A 20,881-nucleotide genomic window follows, 5' to 3' on the forward strand; every position below is an offset into this window, starting at 1 on the left:
AAATGTTCTTACAAAATTGAAATCCAGTATTTGGAAAGACCACTTAAGAAGTATGGTTGTCCTATTTAGTAAATGGTAGGTTCTTGGTTTTGTAACTTTCTATGGCTGTAAGGATTTAGGAAGGTGTTTTTCTTTTTTTTAATTATTTATTTATTTATTTATTTATTTATTTATTTATTTATTTATTTATTTTGCGAGAAAGATCAGCCCTGAGCTAACATCCATGCTAATCCTCCTCTTTTTGCTGAGGAAGAGCGGCCCTGAGCTAACATCTATTGCCAATCCTCCTCCTTTTTTTTCCCCCAAAGCCCCAGTAGATAGTTGTATGTCATAGTTGCACATCCTTCTAGTCGCTGTACGTGGGACGCGGCCTCAGCATGGCCGGAGAAGCGGTGCGTTGGTGTGCGCCCAGGATCCGAACCCCGGGCCGCCAGTAGCGGAGCGCGCGCACTTAACCGCTAAGCCACGGGGCCGGCCCTAGGAAGGTGTTTCTTATCCAGTGGAATTCTAGGAGTCCATGGATGGCCTTCAGGGAGTCCATTAAACATTTTTATAGTATGTCAAATATTCTGTGCGTGCAGCTTATGTATACGCTTGGACCAGAGATCACAGCTTTGATTGAATCTCAAAGGAGTCTGAGACCCAAAAAAGTTTAAAAACAATTGCTTTAGCATCCCGTAGTAGCATAAAGCCTATGTTCCTAAGTTCCAAATGTCTCACTCACTATGGTGCACATGCTCTACTTTTAGAAAAGGGGCTGCTTTGTCTTCTCATTGGCTAATATTTGAGGTCCCCTTTAGCCAGGTCTGGAATATTTACATCTTATTTTTAAATACCTTCAAAACTGTATATCTTTTGTTGCTAGTGAATTTGCATATTCTTAACATTTTAATAATTGAGGTACAAATAATGTACAATAAAATGCACAGATGTTAAGTGTATAATTCCCTGGGTTTGGACAATTACACACACTGATACAACCACCTGCCCAAATCAAGATATAGAAAGATTTCCATCAACCTAGGCAGTTCCCTCATACTGCTTTCTACTTATTTCTCATCTCTACCCCAAAACAGACACAACCACTATTCTTATTTTTATCACCATATATTAATTTTGCCTATTTCAAAATTCATAAAAATATTTTCCTAATGGTGTCTTTTGATGAACAGAAACTTTTAATTTTGACAAAGCCCAATTTTTCTTTCCTTCCTGGTTGGTAATTTGTTTTTTAATCCTAAGAAATTTTTGCTTACTCTAAGGCCAAGGTCAGGAAGATAGTCTCCAATCTTTTCTTAAATACCATTGATTTTGATATGTGCAACTTTTTTTTTTCTAGTTTTATTGAAATATAATTGACATATAACATTGTGTAAGTTTAAAGTGTACAACATAATGATTTGATATATGTATATATTGTGAAATGATTACCACAGGAAGGTTAGTTACATAAATCACCTCACATAGTTATAATTTATTTTGTGATGAGAACTTTTAAGATCTACTCTCTCAGCAACTTTCAAACATACAATATAGCATTGTTAACTATAGTCACTCTGCTGTACTTTACATCCCCTGAATTTATTCATCTTATAACTGGAAGTTTTTACCTTTGACTTCTTTCACCCATTTCCCCACCCTGCACCCCCCATCCCCTGGTACCGTCATTCTGTTCTCTGTTTCTATGAGTTCCGTGTTTTTAGATTCCACATATAAGTGAGATCATGCAGTATTTGTCTTTCTCTGACTTATTTCATTTAGCATAATGCTTTCAAGTTTCATTCATGTTATCACAAATGACATGATTTCCATCTTTTTTAAGGCTGAATAATATTCCATTGTGTGTGAGTTACATTTTCTTTATCCATTTGTCTGTTGATGGACACCTAGGTTGTTTCCATCTCTTGGCTATTGTAAATAATGCTGCAGTGAACGTTGTGGGGTGCAGATATCTCTTTGAGAGAGTGATTTCATTTCCTTTGGATATATACCCAGAAGTGAGATTGCTGGATCATATGATAGTTCTATTTTTAATGTTTTGAGGAATCTTCACCCTGTTTTCCATATTGGCTATACCAATTTACATTCTTACCAACAGTGCAGAAATGTTCCCTTTTCTCCACAGTCTAGCCAACACTTGTTATCTCATGTCTTTTTGATAATAGCCGTTCTAACAGGTGTGAGGTGCTATCTCATAGTGGTTTTGATTTGCATTTCCCTGATAATTTGTGATGTTGAGCACCTTTTCATGTACCTGTCGGCCATTTGTATATCTTCTTTGGAAAAATATCTACTCAGGTTTTTTGCCCATTTTTAAATCAAATTATTTGTTTTGTTTTTTTTGTTATGAGTTGTATGCATTCCTTACATATTTAGATATTAACCCTTTATCGGATAGATGGTTTGAAAATATTTTCTCCCATTCCATAGGTTGCCTTTTCATTTTGTTGATAGTTTTTTTCTGTGCATAAGGTTTTAGTTTGATGTACTCCCAATGTTGTATTTTTGCTTTCGTTGCTTGTGCTTTTGGTGTCATATCCAAAAAATCATTCCCAGACCAATGTCAAGGAGCTTTTTCCCTATGTTTTCTTCTAGGAGTTTTATCTATTGACTTTTTTCTCTTTATCAAGAGTGCAGTTTTCTGTTTCTTTGCATGTCTCATAATTTTTTACTGTATGCCAGATATTGTGTGTAAAATAATAGTGTGACGGGAGTAAATAATATTGTCCCCAGAAAGTATCATGCCTCTTCCGTTAGGCTGCTAGTGTAAAGGCTAAATCAATCTGATCTGTAATTGCACTGGGTTTGGGCTTCATTGCAGCTTTAGTTTCTGTTCACCACTGTCTTCAAATATTTGAGGATGGAGTGAAGATTTTCCCTTCATTAGGCTTTGGATGCCAGCACCAGCACCATCAGACTCTGAAGATCTCTCAGTGCTTTACAGCCCAACTTCCAGCTCCCCAACTTCCTTGAGATTGCGCTATGCTTTATAGCTCAGCTGCCAGTTTTTTAGGGAATTGAGAAATTCCCTTTGCTTTGCTTTTCCCAGCTCTCCTCACTTCAGGAGACCTATTTCTCCCCAGGCTGCTGCACTGGCCCCAGCCCTCAGAGAGAGATGCTGAATTGTACTTGATGAAGGTCCCATGCTCCTCAGGGCATCTCTCTCAGCTCTCCTGCCCTGCTCTCAGCCCTCAGTAAGCCACTGCCTTGCATTTGATGAAGGTCCTACGCACCTTGAAGGGACTCTCTCAGCTTTCAAGCCCTGCTCCGCCTTGTATTTGATGAAGGTCCCATGAACCTCATCAGTGAACCTTGAAGAGGTCTCTCTTGTGTGCTTCAGGGGGGGTCACTCTCAGCTTTCCTACTCTTCCCCTGACCTTCGGGGGGGTCACTGCCTTGCACTGTTTGCGTCCTTTACATCTCAGGGTAGAAGGGATTCTCTCAGTGTTCCTGCTCTTCCCTCAGACATTGGTGGACCACTGCCTTCCACCCAGTGAAGATCCAGGGTACCTCAAGGAGATTTCTCTCAGTCCTCCGCCATCCTGCATCCAGCATTCAATATCCTGTTGTATATACTTGGTGAAGATCTCATGGGAAAGAATTGGCAGGTGGGTGTGGATCAATGAGACTGGGTCACCTAGGAATCTGAATCCCTCATGCCAGCCCACACATGGGCACTAAAAGTTTGTTAGCAGTTCACCTGGTTTCCCTTTACTCCACTCGCTGATGGAGTAACATTCTGGCGTTGCTAGGCATGAAAGATGCCATGGGATACTTCTCCTACGAATGGATTATCTCTTCCTAAAATTCAGTTCACTTAAGTTTCTTTGCATCTTCATCTCTCTGCCAGACTTTTAATTACCACAATAGAGTAGCTTACTGGACTTGCACTCATTGTGAAGGTGAGAGTGACTATCTCCAGTTCTACATCCTAACCAGAAATGGGAGTCAATTTTTCCATTTTGAAAGTCTTCAGAGCCAGATCTTCCCTAAAGATTTTGAAAAGAACATGCTTTCGGTTACCCTCTGCATACTTTCTCTGACAAGTGCAGCAGAATCACATATGACCCACAATTCCAGTGTTTTGCACTGAAACTTTTGCATTAGGAAGAAAGTAAATAGGATTGAAAGGAACTATTACTATTATTACTATTATTATTATTTACTTACTTTTTTCTGGGAGTACTTACCTTTAGCCAAGCAGTCATCTTGAGCCATGTCAAACTGAACCAACCAAATCTTTGTGTTATGATATCTTTCATACAGATCTAGGCTTTCACTTTTCCTTCTGCTACAGCCTTTTAGAGGAGGGTGTTTGAGTTCATGTCCCTCTATAAGTAGTCCCCTTTCAATTGTTTTTTGTTAGTTAAATTCCTACTTATTTCTTAACATCTCACTTAAATGAACATCTTTTATGAAGTCTCCCCTATGACATGCTAAATTATATTATGTACATAATGCTAGAGGAAAAATGGTACCTCCTTCTTAAAAGTGCCAACAGATGATCTAGAATTGGGTCTCAATGACCTGCTAGGACACATAACTCCCCTGGAGTCAGGATGAGGGATGGGGTCAAGATCATACAAATCATAGGACCTAAGAGGGAAAGAAGTGTGCATTCTCCTTAGGAAGAACAGCTACTATTGGTGGAGAAGACGCACTAGCTGCCAAGGAGGATGATATTTAAAATGCTTTTATTAAAACTTGATATGGATATTACTAGAAGGAAGAAGAAAATATTTGAGGGGGTAGATTCATTTTCACTCTTTATTTCAACCTAAAGACAGGACATAAGGGACATGTTACCTAGAAAACATTTTCCAACATCCAAAAAGAGGTCTAATACAAGTAAATTAGTCCCTCCAGGGCAATGATCCCAACTTTTCTTTTTTCTTTTTTTTTTTAACCACTGAAGATGACCCTTGTTAATTTTGCCTCCAAGGACTCCAATTTTTTAAAACATTTTGGCTGCCAAACTGCAATTATTATATTTTCTAGATAGCTTTTTATTGAGTAAGTTTAAATTTTCTTTCAGCAAGCATTAGGATATATTGAAATATCTTGTGAATATACAGCAAGAGCCTTTAAAATGTTTATAACATTTAATCTGCCAATTCCATGTTTATGATTTATTCTAAGATAATGGTCACAGCCGTGAACAAAGATTTATCTTTAGGAATATTTACCACAGCATGGATCACATTGATCAAATGTTGATTACAATATCCACCACATAATTGTTAAGAAATTTAAAAATATCTAAATATCCAACAGTTAGGAATTGGGTAAAGAAAATATGGAATAACCATACAATAGAGTACTATACATTCATTAAAATTTGATTGTTCAAGATGATTTAATGACATGAAAATACGTTCAGTATATATTAAGTTTTAAAAAGCATGTTATTAAAAAAACATGTATATTTTGGATCTTTGGGGAGCAGTTAAAATAGCCTTCAACTCTCCCTCTTCATAGCTTAACTTTTTTTCCTACTCTAAGATGGGATGATCTGATCCTCTCTGATTGAAGAAACATTTTAGGCTTGTTTTACAGGTAGATTTAGCCAAGGAAACCAGGTTATTTGCAGTTCAGTTTGGAATAGAAATTCAAACTTGGCAAATTTACATATTGGCAAGAGCACGTTTTCTTTCTTAATATAATTGAAGCCACCAGAAAAGAAACAATAGTAATTGGCACCCAAACTTCATTTTAGGCCTGAGCTATCTCAACTATATCCCATTACATGAGACTGAAAAACAGACCATTCCTCAAAGTTCAGCCAGGAAATAAAAACTCAACTTCCCATAATCTCTGTGGGTGGATTGCCCATTCTTGAATGCTAAGACAATTTCACATTGGTAGGCATTAAAACATGATCATAATTGAAAACAAGAGGTGTCTGTGACACTAGAAAGACCACACTTTAATCTGAATTGGTATTAATCTCCTAAATGTTTATTTAATTTTTAAAATTTTTTTTTTGGTGAGAAAGATTGTCTCTGAGCTAACGTCCATGCCAACCTTCCTCCATTTTGTATATGGGATGCCACCACAGCATGGCTTGATGAGCGGTGTGTAGGTCCATAGCTGGGATTCGAATCTGCAAGCCCTGGGCGGCCAAAGTGGAGTGTGCGAATTTAACCACTATGGCACTGGGCTGGCCCCTTAATCTCCTGTTAAATTAAAAATGTTTCCTCTTTAAGAAGTTAGGGGAAAGATTCTTAAAATAAACCATTTTGACAAAATATTAACTACTAATAATAGGTAAGAGTTACATACTTATTATTATGTACTAGGTGCTATTTTAAGAACTTTATATTTATTAACTCATTTAATCCTCACGAGAACACTATGAGGTACAGACTACTACTATTCTGAGGAAACTGAGGAACAGAAAGGCCAGGAATTTCTATAAGGTCACAGAACTACCAAGAGGCAAAATCAGGATTCGAATCCAGGTGGTTGTGTTCCAAAGACTGTGACTGTAGCCAGCACAATTAAACAGTTCATCTGAGTGAGGTCAAAAGCAAAAAAAAACATGCATCCACCGTAGTGGGTGAGTACCTCCACTGCATCCTCCAAAGCATAGTTGAGCCTGAAACAGTAGGCAACACAACCTAATTCTTTCCCCCTATATTTTGACTTCCTGCAAATCAGAGAGACTGTACAATGTTGGTGGAGGGGCAATGTAGAGTGACTCAGGTGTCCACAAATAATGTCTAGTTTTCTCTTGTCATGAGTAGACTTGGTGGAAATGCTCATACTATAAAGCAACACGATCTTTTATTTATAAAGTAGGTTTGCTCAAGGTATTTTTGCATGCTATCACATTCATCGAAACTGCGAGGTAGGGTTGGACCGAATTTAAGAGTTGCTCCTCCAAAGAGCCTTCTCATTTGTCCTCACACTTGGGAATGATTCTATCATCAGTCACACAGCAGGGCCAGATCTTACAAGTAGCACTGCCACAGCCATGTTCCAGTTTGGAACCTGGGACTTGACAAATTCCTTTCTGAGCCTCCTCTGATGACTTGCCTTAGACTTGCCTTATCTGACCTCACACTTACTTCTCTCTTTCTTGGTTTGAGGATAGGGAGTAGGATTTTTTTTCATCTTTATTCCCTCGGATGCATCTAGCACAGTGCTCAGTACTATGTAGCAGTTGTTCAGAAAATATTCGTCAATAAATATCTTTAAGTCACCATTTTACAGATGGACAAACTGAAATAGAGAAACTTGATGAAAGTCATGAAACAAAGCAACACCCCCAAATGCAATTTAGCATTTGCTCCCCTGCAAATATGTGAGTTGGTGACTGATGTCCTTTCTCTAAAGATGTCCAAAGAGGGTAGCAGAAAGGTAACAGAGATGGGGAGGACATGCCACTGGGAAGGAAGGAGGAAAGAGGAGAATGAGGAGGAGGTTCATTACTGTCATAAAACAGTCCTACAATGGTCCTGAATCATGGCCCTGCATTTACATCTGGAACCATTTATAAGTTCTTTTGAGAAATGCCAGTCCAATAAATGCTTCGCCAGCCAGGAATTCATGAGCTCTACGCAGTAGTTGAAACCAAAGTGGGTGATGTCCACAGCTGTCAGGCTCCAGATGCTCTGGGGCCCGGCCCTGCCACATTGTCCCAGCGTCTGTGTGGAGGAACGCTGTGAACCGGGCACACCACCACCGTTCACCCTGGCCTGCTTCCACGAGCCCCAGCTGCAGCTGGCCTGGAAGGTGGCCGTTGCTGGCCGCCCCTTGTTCCCCATGAGGCTGGCCGCTAGGCTGCAGCCAGGCTGTGCGAGTTGGACCTCCACCCAGCATGCGTGGTCCAACCTCATCCCCCTATCTCCCCCAGAATCTCCACGCAAGCTTTGCATTCCCCAGCACACCGAATCCTCCTGAGAAATGACATCTTTCTGCAGTCAACAGAAAAGATGGAATGAAAACCACGCAGATGAAAAGTCATGTCATTTATTAATAATTTCTTCTTTTTTCTTCTATAAATTGGAAGGAAAAACTCTTTGGTGACGTTCTCTATAAAACAATCTATCTTGGATGGCAAAATCCAGACATAAAAGTACACAGGTCAGTGAAGTAAATCAAGATCTATGGCTTTGTATTTTCTCATAGGCTCTCTCTCACACGTCAGGGCTTAATTGCACTAAGTCATTAATAGTCTATAACAAATGGGGAAAACACTTCAGAAAAGACCTGTGGTGATACTACAAAACATTGGCAACATATTAGAAAACTGTCCGAAATGTACATCGTATACAAAATAAGGTATCCTTTTTTTTTTTGCTTTACAATTTGCCACCTAAAATGGTTCGTTTTCGATGTCTTCCTTCTACCCCTTAACGTATCCTACACGTATTTTTCTCTCAAAATAAATATACAAGGTTCATTACATGGTAACCAGGTCATTTGCATGGCCTTAATTTTAATAATAATTACAACCAAAAGGAAAGGGATGTATTCCTGGGGGAGGACGGAGAACTAACACAGAAATCAAATGGCCCTTGAGACCTAAAAGGCAAATCATTAGAAAAATAAAGTGACAGAAAGGCTAGCTTGACTTGATTTTAAGCAAGGGTGAGACTATGCTCATCTGAGGGCTTTCTCGATGGTTGCCACTGTCTCCTGTTCCAGAGGATAATACAGCCTTCATCTATTTAATTGGGCAATGAAAGTTCCAGATTTGGGTAGCTCATCTAGGCTTCTAATATGGAACATATATGGAACTCAAATTAGTGACAACTACAGATTGTCCCTGCTAAGTAAAAGTCATGGAAATAAAATCTTTTGATTTTTGGAAAGGGCAAAAAGGGGAGATGGTTTCCAGGAGTCAACTTCATCACTGAGATGATGTTGTAAATAGCAGCTCTTCTGTCCACAGCTTCTGGACCGTGTCACTGAAGTGATGGGAGAGACTATGTTCTTAGAATGCTCAATCCCATTTTTTTAAGTAGACTTGGAGTCAAGGAATAATCTAATGTCTACATGCTGAAACTCTAAGACTGAGGAGGACCAGTTTAGCATAGTCTGATATTAATGCTTATTGACTGAGAACTCAAGTCAAAACAACTTTGCCCCCATCAAGCACGCCTGAGACGATGAGGTCGGTAGCGAAAGAACTTTCTTGGTTAACTCTGGCCAAGGATGACAAAGCCATCAGAAATGTTCTCGTCCACGGTTGCTGCAAATGGAAACCAGGTAAATGAAAGCAGCAACTGATGTCCTGATGCACTGGCTACTTGGTGATTACGTTAACTAGTAGAAGGCAAGGTTTTTATTTGAGAATTCATGGCAATAACTGGTACTTTTTAAAATTGGAGCTCTCAGAGACCTGAGGGAACATAAGACACTTTCAGGTCTGGGAAGTTTGCCTCGGCTTTGAATCCATAATTCAGTTTGTCCAGCTAGAGTCTTATTCAGATTCTAACCTCTCAGGGGTCTCTGCCTTCTCCCTCCTCCCACCCTTTAAATAGGTTTGATTAAAATTTCATTAGTTCTTATCAAGAGCTCTTTTTTTGTTTTTTAAACAGTATACAGGTCTATTAACATTCATTCATCTCACCCCTGATGAAACTTCAGTAACCTTTATGAAAGGCTACCTGCATAACATTCCTTCAAGTGACCTGGTATCCAGAACCACTAAAATAAAGGCTAACATAGCCTACTGTAAATGAGAAACAAAACTCACTCCAAGAGGAAAACTGAAGGAAGCAACTGAGATTGATCCTTCTTTAAGCACCATTTAAGAAGAAATTAAACTGGAATGCACAGAAGATTCCAGGTATGAGAGATTTTACCTTCTGAACCATCCTATTGGCAAGTGTGCCAATATGTGCAAGTCGATGCACCTAGCTATGTTATCTTTTGTGCCATGACTACAAGGATTATTTCATGGATTCCTCTTTACAGCCTCAATTTTGGGTTATTTTATTGTTTTCAACAAAGGCAATATGTTTCATATATATGTAAACTTGGTTAGATATTTATAAGCCTTTTCACATAAATACATAAGCCAGCTTAAAAAAATTATTTCTAAGCTCCTGTGTCCTAATGTGGGGCTGGAAAAAGATGTTGTGTGGAAATCATAACTGGCTGAGTCCTCTCTGGAGTTTCTGCATGTAATTCATTGTGTGGTTGGCACTGCACTCTCTGGTCTTGGCTTCCTCCCAATTCATACTGGCCCACTTAGGGACCCCTGGTTATCATTAAAATTGACTGTGAGAGAACTCCTGACATCCTAGAGAGATGGCTATGATTTGTCAACTTGCTGCAGTGAAATATAACTCTTGCCTAAGTGAATTAAAATTACACCTTACTGCTGGGCCTCACTGATTTGCTAAGCATTGTTTAATTCCCAGCTGTGTGTTCCAAATGGGAAAAGAACACACTAGCTAGCATCCCAAAGAGATTTGCTCAGAGAAGAACATAAAATGAAACTATGGAGATTTAAAGTGACTGAAAAGTGTGTCAGACCCTGTTCTCATTTATAATACCATATTTTTTTCAATGTAACATACATTGTTTGTGGAGACTATGCCCTGTGAGCTTTGTGACAGGTAAATCTGGCAAAGTAGTTCCCTGAATCCACTCATGTGACTGACTGGTACAATTAGGGACATTGCTCTGCAAGCCAAGATGACACCATAAGTTTCAAGTTCACTTGGGGTCATCGAACAAAACATTGCATTCATTTTTGCAAAGGAGAAAGATACAAGAAAAATTCGGCAATCCTAAAAAATTACTTTAAATACAAATTTGCAGAGGCCAGATGGATAAGGAATAATTGCTAACTCTTTAAGTCACTGAGAGCTGCAGCTTAAATGGCATGAAACCTATCAGACTGCACATTTTATAGAAAGAAACAAGGGCAAGTACCATTGACCCAAGAATTATTTTTCAACAAATACATAAGAGATAATCACATCCACTTAGGAGAAAATGTCATATGTTCGAAAGTGTGTTAAGGCTGGGTCAAATTGGATGAGAGAGAGATTTAGGGAGCTATTCTGAGTCATGAGGCTGCAGAGAAAAGCCCCTTTCATTGAACTTCAATTGCCTGGGCACCACTCACCACACAGCATCTGGACATGTGGGCTCTCATCATTGCTCTGTCGCTAGGTAGCATATTCAGTCACCTCTCTGGACCTCTGCAAACACCTAGTTGTACTCCCGTTTACAGCGCCTCCCTCCTCGCACTGTAATTGCAAGTTTGTTCCTCTCTTGAGGTCTACAAAGCAAGGATGAGTTAATGTCTCCTGGATTTATGGTTTCCACTCACCTAAGCCAGGCACTTGAAGTTATTTGAACATAATTCTGGAATGGAGTTTTCTTCTAAACCAACACTGGAAATAAATTTATGAGATGTATGAGAGTTTAGGGGGAAATAAACTATAGTGCTTCTTGTTGATTCAGCATGAGAGGTGGGAGGACCCAATTATGTCTTTTTCTCCTCTATTTTCTCTTGCTTCTTCCAAGTAGAAGAAATCATTTAGTATCAGAAGTCCCCATCTTTCACAATGGAGTTAAGAGATATAGATTTTTTTTTCAGTTTGTACTTCGTAGTTTTACAATAATCAGAAACTCAAAGCAGCATTAGAAATGTTCTTTTTAGCAAGAGGCACAACTAAACTTCTCCACAGATTTAAAAATTAAAATGAAATAAGACGGTATTTACATTTGTTTCTGATTATTTTGTTTGCCAGATTCTTGCTCAAAACAATGTTTGACCAAAAATGGTATCAGGGTCTCAATGGTGAGAGATACCCTTGGTTACTTCTCAGCAATCTTCATGTTTAATGGTGAGAATTGATACATTATTACTTTTTTTCAATACAGTAGCTTCTGAAACTTGAGGTTTTCACAATCATGAATGAGCTTGTTTTGTAAATAATGTTCCCCTAATATAATCATCCTTCCTTTGCCTCTAAACCAAAGCTTTCCCCAGCTCTAAGCAGAAGTATGTCAATGTTGGATGTTTCATCTAGCCCACACCCCTGAAAAGCATTGGGTCATTGTGGTGGGTCAATATTTTCATCTCACTAATATGCTGGTGGATTGTCTGGATGGTTTCTTGTACAAACTGAACACTTCTTAATTATACTAGTGTTTTCTTGGTACTAACTCCCCCCACCCCCCAATTAAAAAGATTATCATAATTATATATCCCAAACATAAAGTTTTCAGTTAGAACTGCCTACCTGGAAGTCATAATACTTTCTCTCATGCAGCGACATTTTAGAGACAAAAATTCAAGTGGATCTGCAAAATCAAAGTGGAAAACAATTTGGCAAACTGGCAAAGCTGAATAAAGAACTCATCTTGACTTATGCTCGGTTATGTCTTGACACTGGGTCGAGTGACTTATTGTGTTTTCCATGAAGTCTGAGCTTTGGTACCTGCAGGAAACCCTGCATGACCAATGGCAATGATGTTCGTGGGAAGAGGAGTAGCAGCTTTGAAATATTCACAACCAACACAATTTTGATTAAAGAAAGAACTCTGGTTTTTAATAGTTTTGATCATTAAAAAAGTTTAAACCTGCATAGCAATCATTTCAAAAATAATTATTTAATGTTCCATAATTAAACTGTACACAACCTAGTCTTGGGACATAGAAGCCAGTGAGGTGAGTTTGGAGCAGTCCTGTGCAGTCCCAGGAGCCAGGAGTCGAGTTCTCATTGGCCTTTTTTTGTTTTGTCATTCTGTTCATCTAAGTTTATTTGGATACTTGGCACAATCTGGCTCCACTGCTGAGCGGATCTGCAGTGGGAAGAGAGAGCAGCTTGATCCCCGTCCCTTCTCGCTTCCCCTCCCCCACTTGGCTGGATTCCTCAAAGTCGCTCAATGTCTCGGTATTTCTTCCTCAGAATAGAGACCTGGTCTTTGAAGAGGACGGGGTCGAGCCTCATCTGAGAGTGGATCAGCGGCATGTAGCCAAACCAGCTGGCAAATGTATTCATGCAGCTCTGTCGCTGGGCAAAGTGGTCCGGGTCAGCCCAGCGGGAAGCCCGAGAAGTCTGGGGAAAAGGAGAGAGATGAGGAAGACAATGAGAGAAGTGCACGGTGAGATGGGAACACTGCAGAAACCAAGTCAGACTCATGGGCACACAGCAGAGCTTGGGGTCTGGCCTGGGTACCAAGCTTTCCCATCCATGTGCCTGGGGAAAATGCAAGCATTGATCCTGGTTTTAAGACTCACCAGAAGGTTTTCCCGAGATATGCTACATTCCTCAATGCTAAAAACACACAAATAAAGATCTACATTGACTGACTAATTCTCTGGTTAGTGAACGACTTACCAATTGAACCTCAATTACCATGGTCACTAAATACAAAACTTCTCTTTGCACCTAGGATCAAATACTATGACTAACAATGTGTTTGTGGTTTCAAAGACAGTTTTCTAAAACCTCATTTATTTGGTTGATTCTGGGTAAGTAGAAAAGATGGCTACCATCTCTTTAGCTCTCTGTGTTGCCCCTAAGATTGGTTAAATATTTTTAGACCATGTAAATGACTGACACTGATTTAAAAGAAAGCCTTAAATGACCTTGAGGGCTGAAATTTAAATAGACCAACTAAGCATAATGTCTTTAAAACCATGTTTTTACGAAACAAGGAAAAGGTAAGATGCCCAATTATGGGGAAAAAACCCCACAAACTCATTTACGTCATTAGGCAACTGTTTAATGATGTACATGGATGTGTGTTGGTGTTCAACATACTTGCATCTTCTTGCACTGTTAGAAAATACTTTCATAGGAAGGTACATTTTACTGCAAGAATCACTCACAGTCACTTTAAAACCACAAGCGTCAACATGCTTGCAAGTAACCATTGAAGGTAAATACAAATGTCAAGTTTCCTCTCAGCAGCAGAATAACAAACAAAATACTATTTGTAAAGTGTTTTCATGAAGCTCATTTGAGCCACACAACTACCTGGTCAAGTTATCTACTCAGGTAATAACACCCTCATTGTATAGATGAGGAAGCAGGTTCAGGGAAGCTAAAATTATTTGTTCAAGGCTAGAAAGGGGCAGAACTCAGGCTCCATTCTTTACTATTTATACTAGGAGATTAAGTATCAAATTAAGCCGACCACTTGAGTTCACATCAGAGCAGACAGTCCCAAAGGTGCCTCATTTTCTTCCTAAGTTGGTATGGGCTTGCAGGCCATTTCTGACTGGCCCACTCATTCTCAAAAGGCCAGACCCCCACATCCAGGCAAGTGCTCACATGTGCAAATGGAAATACTCTCAAGAGCTTAAGCTCATTCTTATTCTCTCTTACATATGGAAGGGAAAAAAAAAAAAAGTCCATTGAATCATTTGAGTATATTTTTTTGTTTGTTTTTTGCTGAGGAAGATGTTCCCTGAGGTAACATCCATTGCCAATCGTCCCTTTTTTTGCTTGAGGAAGATTCACCCTGAGCTAACACTCATGCCCATCTTCCTCTATTTTGTAGGTGGGACACCACAACAGCATGGCTGCCAACGAATGGTGTAGGTCAGTGCCCAGGAACAGAACCCGGGCTGCTGCAATGGAGCACACCGAACCTAACCACTAGGCCATGGGGCCGCCCCTTGAGTATCTTTTTTGCCTCTAGAGTTTAACATTTATTTTGGGTCAACCAACCTATTAGAGAAGATATCTTTCCTGTGTAATAAAAGCATAATCTTAGAGCATGATATCCATTTACTTCACCAGTCATACAAACACTCAAACAAATGTATATGATGGGAAGAAGGGGGCAAAGACGGTACATATCTAACCAGACACACCTAGTTAGACCTGAGGCTAAATTTAGATTTGTCCCAAAAGATGCGTCAAATTACTACTAGAAATATTGGTTTGGTAGAAATAGACAAATCTATGAAAACGGCAAAACACCAACCCCTAAGAAATCATCTATTATCAGAGTTCCACCCCTAATTAGTATATAACCTCAGAGAAGTTCTTAGAACTCTCTGAGCAAAGAATATTAAAGGAATGTTGTGTCCTTAAATGAGATAATATGCATGAAAATGCCTGGACACATAGTAGACACTCAATGCATCTTTGAATTTGAATAGGCTTTCAGCTTTAAAGATTAAAAATCCTTGCAAATCCTCTTGCCTGTTCTTTTCATAGTTAGAGGGAAACAGAATTTTCCACTAGACTCTTTGCTCACCAAGGACAGCAGCTTTGTCATAACCAGTACCTAGAACAGTGCCTGATAACCTATACGTGTTCAGAAAATACTGAATGACTAAATTTTATAAACTTAAAATCCTGTATATTTGTTGCTCTTACTAAATTTAGTGAATGAAAAATCATCAATTGTGTTAACATGAGGCCTGGCTAAGTTTTCCTTTACAAAAGCTAGATTTGTATATAATTTTCAATAACCGTTAGAACAAGGTACATGGAACACCCCAAACAACTGAACCGATATAACCGTGTTAAAGTATGTCCTTGACTCAAATCCTGTTGGATGCTCCACGATTTAACTTGGGTAGATCTAAATGGTCTTACTTTAAGGTTTTTGATTTCTTACTTATAGTGCTCAGCTCTGTCCAAGATGAATAAAGGTAGACGAGCTTCACCATATCCAGATCATCCTGTTACAGGACCCTGGGATGTAGAAGAACAAGCAGGGGAAAGAACAGAGCCTAGGATTCAATTCCCAGTTCTGTCTCTAATACTGGGAAACTAGTAGCAACATGCTTAAATTCTCTGGGCCCTAGTTTCCTTACTTGTAAAAAGAGCACGTTGGATTATATTTCCTTGCAAGTATCTTTAGTACTAAACTTTTATGACTCAACACAATATTTTACTTTAATAAAATCTTTTATACGTGTTATCTCAACCCTAAGAGGTAGATTACACTATTTCCATTTCAAAGATGAGCCATTAAGTTTCAGAGGGTAACTAACTTGCCTACAGCTTAGAAATGCTGGTTCTAGAACTGAAAATCAAGTATTGTGACTGCTGGTCTGCCATCATGATGTTCATCCAACTCAAGAGCAACCACCAGAAAGCTATGTTGAGAGTTATTATTAGCTATTCATTAGACAAAATATCTACAATAAACTTACGTAAATTTTTCATAGGTCTTTAACTCTGCATAAGATATGTCTTTCTCAGGCCACCTTGTAGGTTATATGAGAGCTTTTATGTTCTTGACATAAAGATACCCTCGACTTACGTCTTCCTAATTATCCATGTGCCAACCATACACTCCCTCAGAACTTTTAGATGTGATTTTTTCCTGATATCGCCTCATTATGCTTCTTAGAGGAACAGCGAGTCCTCATTACCTCAGGCTGAACCCACCAGTGAGTAAAGCAGTGGAGAAAGGTTCTCCTTCTCTTACCTGTCCCATCATTGTCTCCTTATACTGCTTTTTCTGGGTCACTTTGATTGGAGGCAATTTTGTCACAGCAGACACCAGAAAATTCATGAGAATGTCCTCACAGTTGGCCAGTTGGTCCACCATGTTCTTCAGGCTGGCTGGCAAGTAATGGGTGTACAGGTAGTGATAATATCTGTAAAAACCAAAGACGGGTTTCACAGGGGGCCATCATTATATAAGGACAGGTGGTCTCCTTTGACAGAAAACACATACCCATTCTATGAATCCCTAAAACATATTATGGATGATGATGATGATAGCTATCACATACAGTACTTATGACGTGCCAGATAATGTTCTAAAGTGCTTTACAAGAAATGCCTCATCTAATCCTCATAAGGAACATATAAGTACTATTATTATTCCTGTTTATGGATAAGAAAACAAAGTACAGAGATACACATAGATGCAGATATTGCTTGCTCAGCCTAATTTTAATATCAGGCTGGTTGCTTAGCAACTGAATACTTAGAGGGCAAGAGAAGTTACTGACACATGATCTATATATCACTACAAGCTGCTTTACAATTTTAATTATTGGCTTAATCAGAACTGTATTCAACACTGTCCCATAACTCCAAGTGCAACAATGTACTTTTCTATTTTTGTGGCCTCTAAACCATATTTTCAACACTATTAGAGCAAAACCCCAATTAATATGGTAGTCAACCATTATGGAGAACACACAATTAATTTGAATTATTTCTCATCCTATTTTTTTTTTGAGGGACATATATATTTATAGGAAAAATCTTTTGAATGAATCCGACTGCTTGAGTGGTAGTGGCAGGAACAAAGGGAACAAAGAACTTTCAAGAGATGGAATCTTGAGATCAAGATTCAGTCAGCCTATCATGGAAATACAGAGGATTATAAGAGAATATTATGAGAAATTATATGCCAACAAATTGGACAATCTAGAAGAAATGGATAAATTCTTAGACTTATACAATCTCCCAAAATTGAACCAAGAAGAAATGGAGAATCTGAATAGACCAATCACAAGTAAAGAGATTGAAATAGTAATCAAAAACCTCCCAAAAAATAAAAGTCCAGGACCAGATGGCTTCTCCAGTGAATTTTACCAAACATTCAAAGAAGATTTAATACCCATCCTCCTCAAACTATTCCAAAAAATAGAGGAAGATGGAACACTTCCTGAATCATTCTATGAGGCCAACATCACCCTGATACCAAAACCAGACAAAGACAATACAAAGAAAGAAAATTACAGGCCAATATCGCTGATGAACATTGATGCAAAAATCCTCAACAAAATATTGGCAAACCGAATACAACAATATATTAAAAAGATCATACACCATGATCAAGTGGGATTTATACCAGAGACGCAGGGATGGTTCAACATCCGCAAATCAATCAACGTGATACATCACATCAACAAAACAAAGAATAAAAACCACATGATCGTCTCAATAGACGCAGAGAAGGCATTTGACAAGATACAACATCCATTTATGATAAAAACTCTCAATAAAATGGGAATAGAAGGAAAGTACCTCAACATAATAAAGGCCATATATGACAAACCCACAGCTAACATCATACTCAACGGGGAAAGACTGAAAGCCATTCCTCTGAGAACAGGAACGAGGCAGGGCTGCCCACTCTCACCACTCCTGTTCAACATAGTACTGGAGGTTTTGGCCAGAGCAATTAGGCAAGAAAAAGGAATAAAAGGAATCCAAATAGGTAACGAAGAAGTGAAACTCTCACTATTTGCAGATGACATGATTGTATATATAGAAAACCCTAAAGAATCTGTTGGAAAACTGTTAGAAACAATCAACAACTACAGCAAAGTTGCAGGGTACAAAATCAATCTACAAAAATCAGTTGCATTTCTATATGCTAATAATGAACTAACAGAAAGAGAGCTCAAAAAGATAATACCATTTACAATTGCATCAAAAAGAATAAAATACCTAGGAATAAATCTTACCAAGGAGGTGAAGGACCTATACAATGAGAACTACAAGACATTATTGAGGGAAATCCACGATGACATAAAGAAATGGAAAGATATCCCATGCATGTGGATTGGAAGAATAAACATAGTTAAAATGTCTATATTACCTAAAGCAATCTACAGATTCAATGCAATCCCAATCAGAATCCCAATGACATTCTTCACAGAAATAGAAAAAAGAATACTAAAATTTATATGGGGCAACAAAAGACCCCGAATAGCTAAAGAAATCCTAAAGAAAAAGAACAAAGCAGGAGGCATCACAATTCCTGACTTCAAAACATACTACAAAGCAATAGTAATCAAAACAGCATGGTACTGGTACAAAAACAGACACACAGATCAATGGAACAGAATTGAAAGCCCAGAAATAAAACCACACATATACGGACAGCTAATTTTCGACAAAGGTGCTAAGGACATGCAATGGAGAAAGGAAAGTCTCTTCAATAAATGGTGTTGGGAAAACTGGACAGCCACATGCAAAAGAATGAAAGTGGACCATGTGCTATCGCCATTCACAAAAATTAACTCAAAATGGATCAAAGACCTGAAGGTGAGACCTGAAACTATAAAACTCATAGAAGAAAATATAGGCAACACACTATTTGACATTGGGTTTAAAGGAATCTTTTCGGATGACATGCCTACCCAGACTAGGGAAACTAAAGAAAAAATAAACAAGTGGGACTTTATCAGACTAAAGAGCTTTTATAAGACAAATGAAACCAGAATCAAGATGAACAAACAACCAACCAGCTGGGAGAGAATATTTGCAAAACATACATCTGACAAGGGGTTGATCTCCATAATATATAAAGAACTCACACAATTGAACAACAAAAAAACAAACAACCCGATCAAAAAATGGGCAGAGGAAATGAACAGACACTTCTCCAAGGAAGATATACAGATGGCCAATAGGCACATGAAAAGATGCTCAACATCACTAATCATCAGGGAAATGCAAATCAAAACAACACTAAGATACCACCTCACGCCCGTTAGAATGGCTATAATCACCAAGACAAAAAACAACAAATGTTGGAGAGGATGTGGAGAAACAGGAACCCTCATACACAGCTGGTGGGAATGCAAATTGGTGCAGCCTCTATGGAAAATGGTATGGAGATTCCTCAAAGAATTAAAAATAGAGATGCCCTATGATCCAGCCATCCCACTACTGGGAATCTATCCAACGCACCTGAAATCAACAATCCAAAGAGGCTTATGCACCCCTATGTTCATTGCAGCATTATTCACCATAGCCAAGAAGTGGAAGCAACCTAAGTGTCCCTCGACTGACGATTGGATTAAGAAAATGTGGTATATATATACAATGGAATACTACTCAGCCATAAAAAAAGACAAAATTGTCCCATTTGCAATAACATGGATGGGCCTGGAGCGTATTATGTTAAGTGAAATAAGCCAGAAAGAGAAAGACAAACACTGTATGATCTCACTCATATGTGGAATATAAACCAACACATGGACAGAGAAAACTGGACTGTGGTTACCCGGGAAGTGGGGGTGGGGGGTGGGCACAAGGGGTGAAGGGAGTCATATATGGGGTGATGGACAAACAAAAATGTACAACCCAAAATTTCACAATGTTAGAAACCATTAAAATATCAATAAAAAAAAAAAAAAGATTCAGTCAGCCTAAATGATTATACCTTGTGCATTTCCAACTCGATCCCTGACATGGCAAGATTCTCTATACTTTACTGAAAAAGACTAGGTTAAGATTGGTGTGTTCACCTTACTAAGGCAGAAGAGTGGAGATTTCATTAGTGATTGAGTCATGAATGTTAACCATCTACACTCACTAATTTGGAGATCTTACCTGAGTCCTCTGGCTATAAAGACCAAATATATGCAAACCACTCTCAAATTCGTATCTCCACCCCTGACTTTTCCAGCTTACCCTTTTGGATGTCTTAATATGCCCAACACTGAACTCCTGTATTTTCCCTAACACCTATTCCATCTACAGCATTCTCCATCTCTGTTGATGGCTAGCTCCTCTATCCTTCTAGTTCTACAGGTCAAAAAAATTAGAGTCATTAAACTCTGTATCCAATCTGTCAGGACATCATGCTGGAGCATCTTCAAAATACACCCACAATCTGATCACTACTTACCACCTCCATTGCTCACTTTCTGGTCCCAGGCTCCATCATCTCTTGCCTAGATAATGTCAATCACCTCCTGATAGGTCTCCCTGCTTCTACTCTGGCCCCCTTATAGTCTATCCTTAACACAACATCCAGAGTGGACCCCTAAAACATAAGAAAGACGTCTCTGCGCAACCCCCTGCACTGGCTCCCTATGTCACTTAAAGGAAAGTCAGGTCCTCATGATGGACAGCAAGGTCCTGCATCTGGGCTCCCATGACCTCTCTCACCTGCTTTCCACTCACTCCACCTTAGTCACATTGGTCTTCTTGATATTCCTCCAACATTCTGCCTCAGG

The 20,881-nt window shown here is 38.9% G+C and overlaps 1 protein-coding gene across 2 annotated transcripts in view; it reads right to left on the reverse strand.

Moving 5' to 3' along the window:
• Nucleotides 1-12,478: 12,478 nt before the first annotated feature.
• Nucleotides 12,479-20,881, reverse strand: part of EXT1 (exostosin glycosyltransferase 1) — a 276,461-nt gene continuing 268,058 nt past the window's right edge. For both annotated transcript variants that reach the window (XM_058564830.1, XM_058564831.1), the window contains 2 exons: nt 16,375-16,546; nt 12,479-13,034 (listed from right to left, as the gene is read on the reverse strand). In XM_058564830.1, coding sequence (XP_058420813.1) covers nt 12,849-13,034; nt 16,375-16,546 — 358 coding nt within the window. In that variant the 3' untranslated portion in view covers nt 12,479-12,848. The remainder of the gene's footprint in view (nt 13,035-16,374; nt 16,547-20,881) is intronic.

Source organism: Diceros bicornis, chromosome 21, assembly GCF_020826845.1.
Source record: "Diceros bicornis minor isolate mBicDic1 chromosome 21, mDicBic1.mat.cur, whole genome shotgun sequence".
NCBI lineage: Eukaryota > Metazoa > Chordata > Mammalia > Perissodactyla > Rhinocerotidae > Diceros > Diceros bicornis.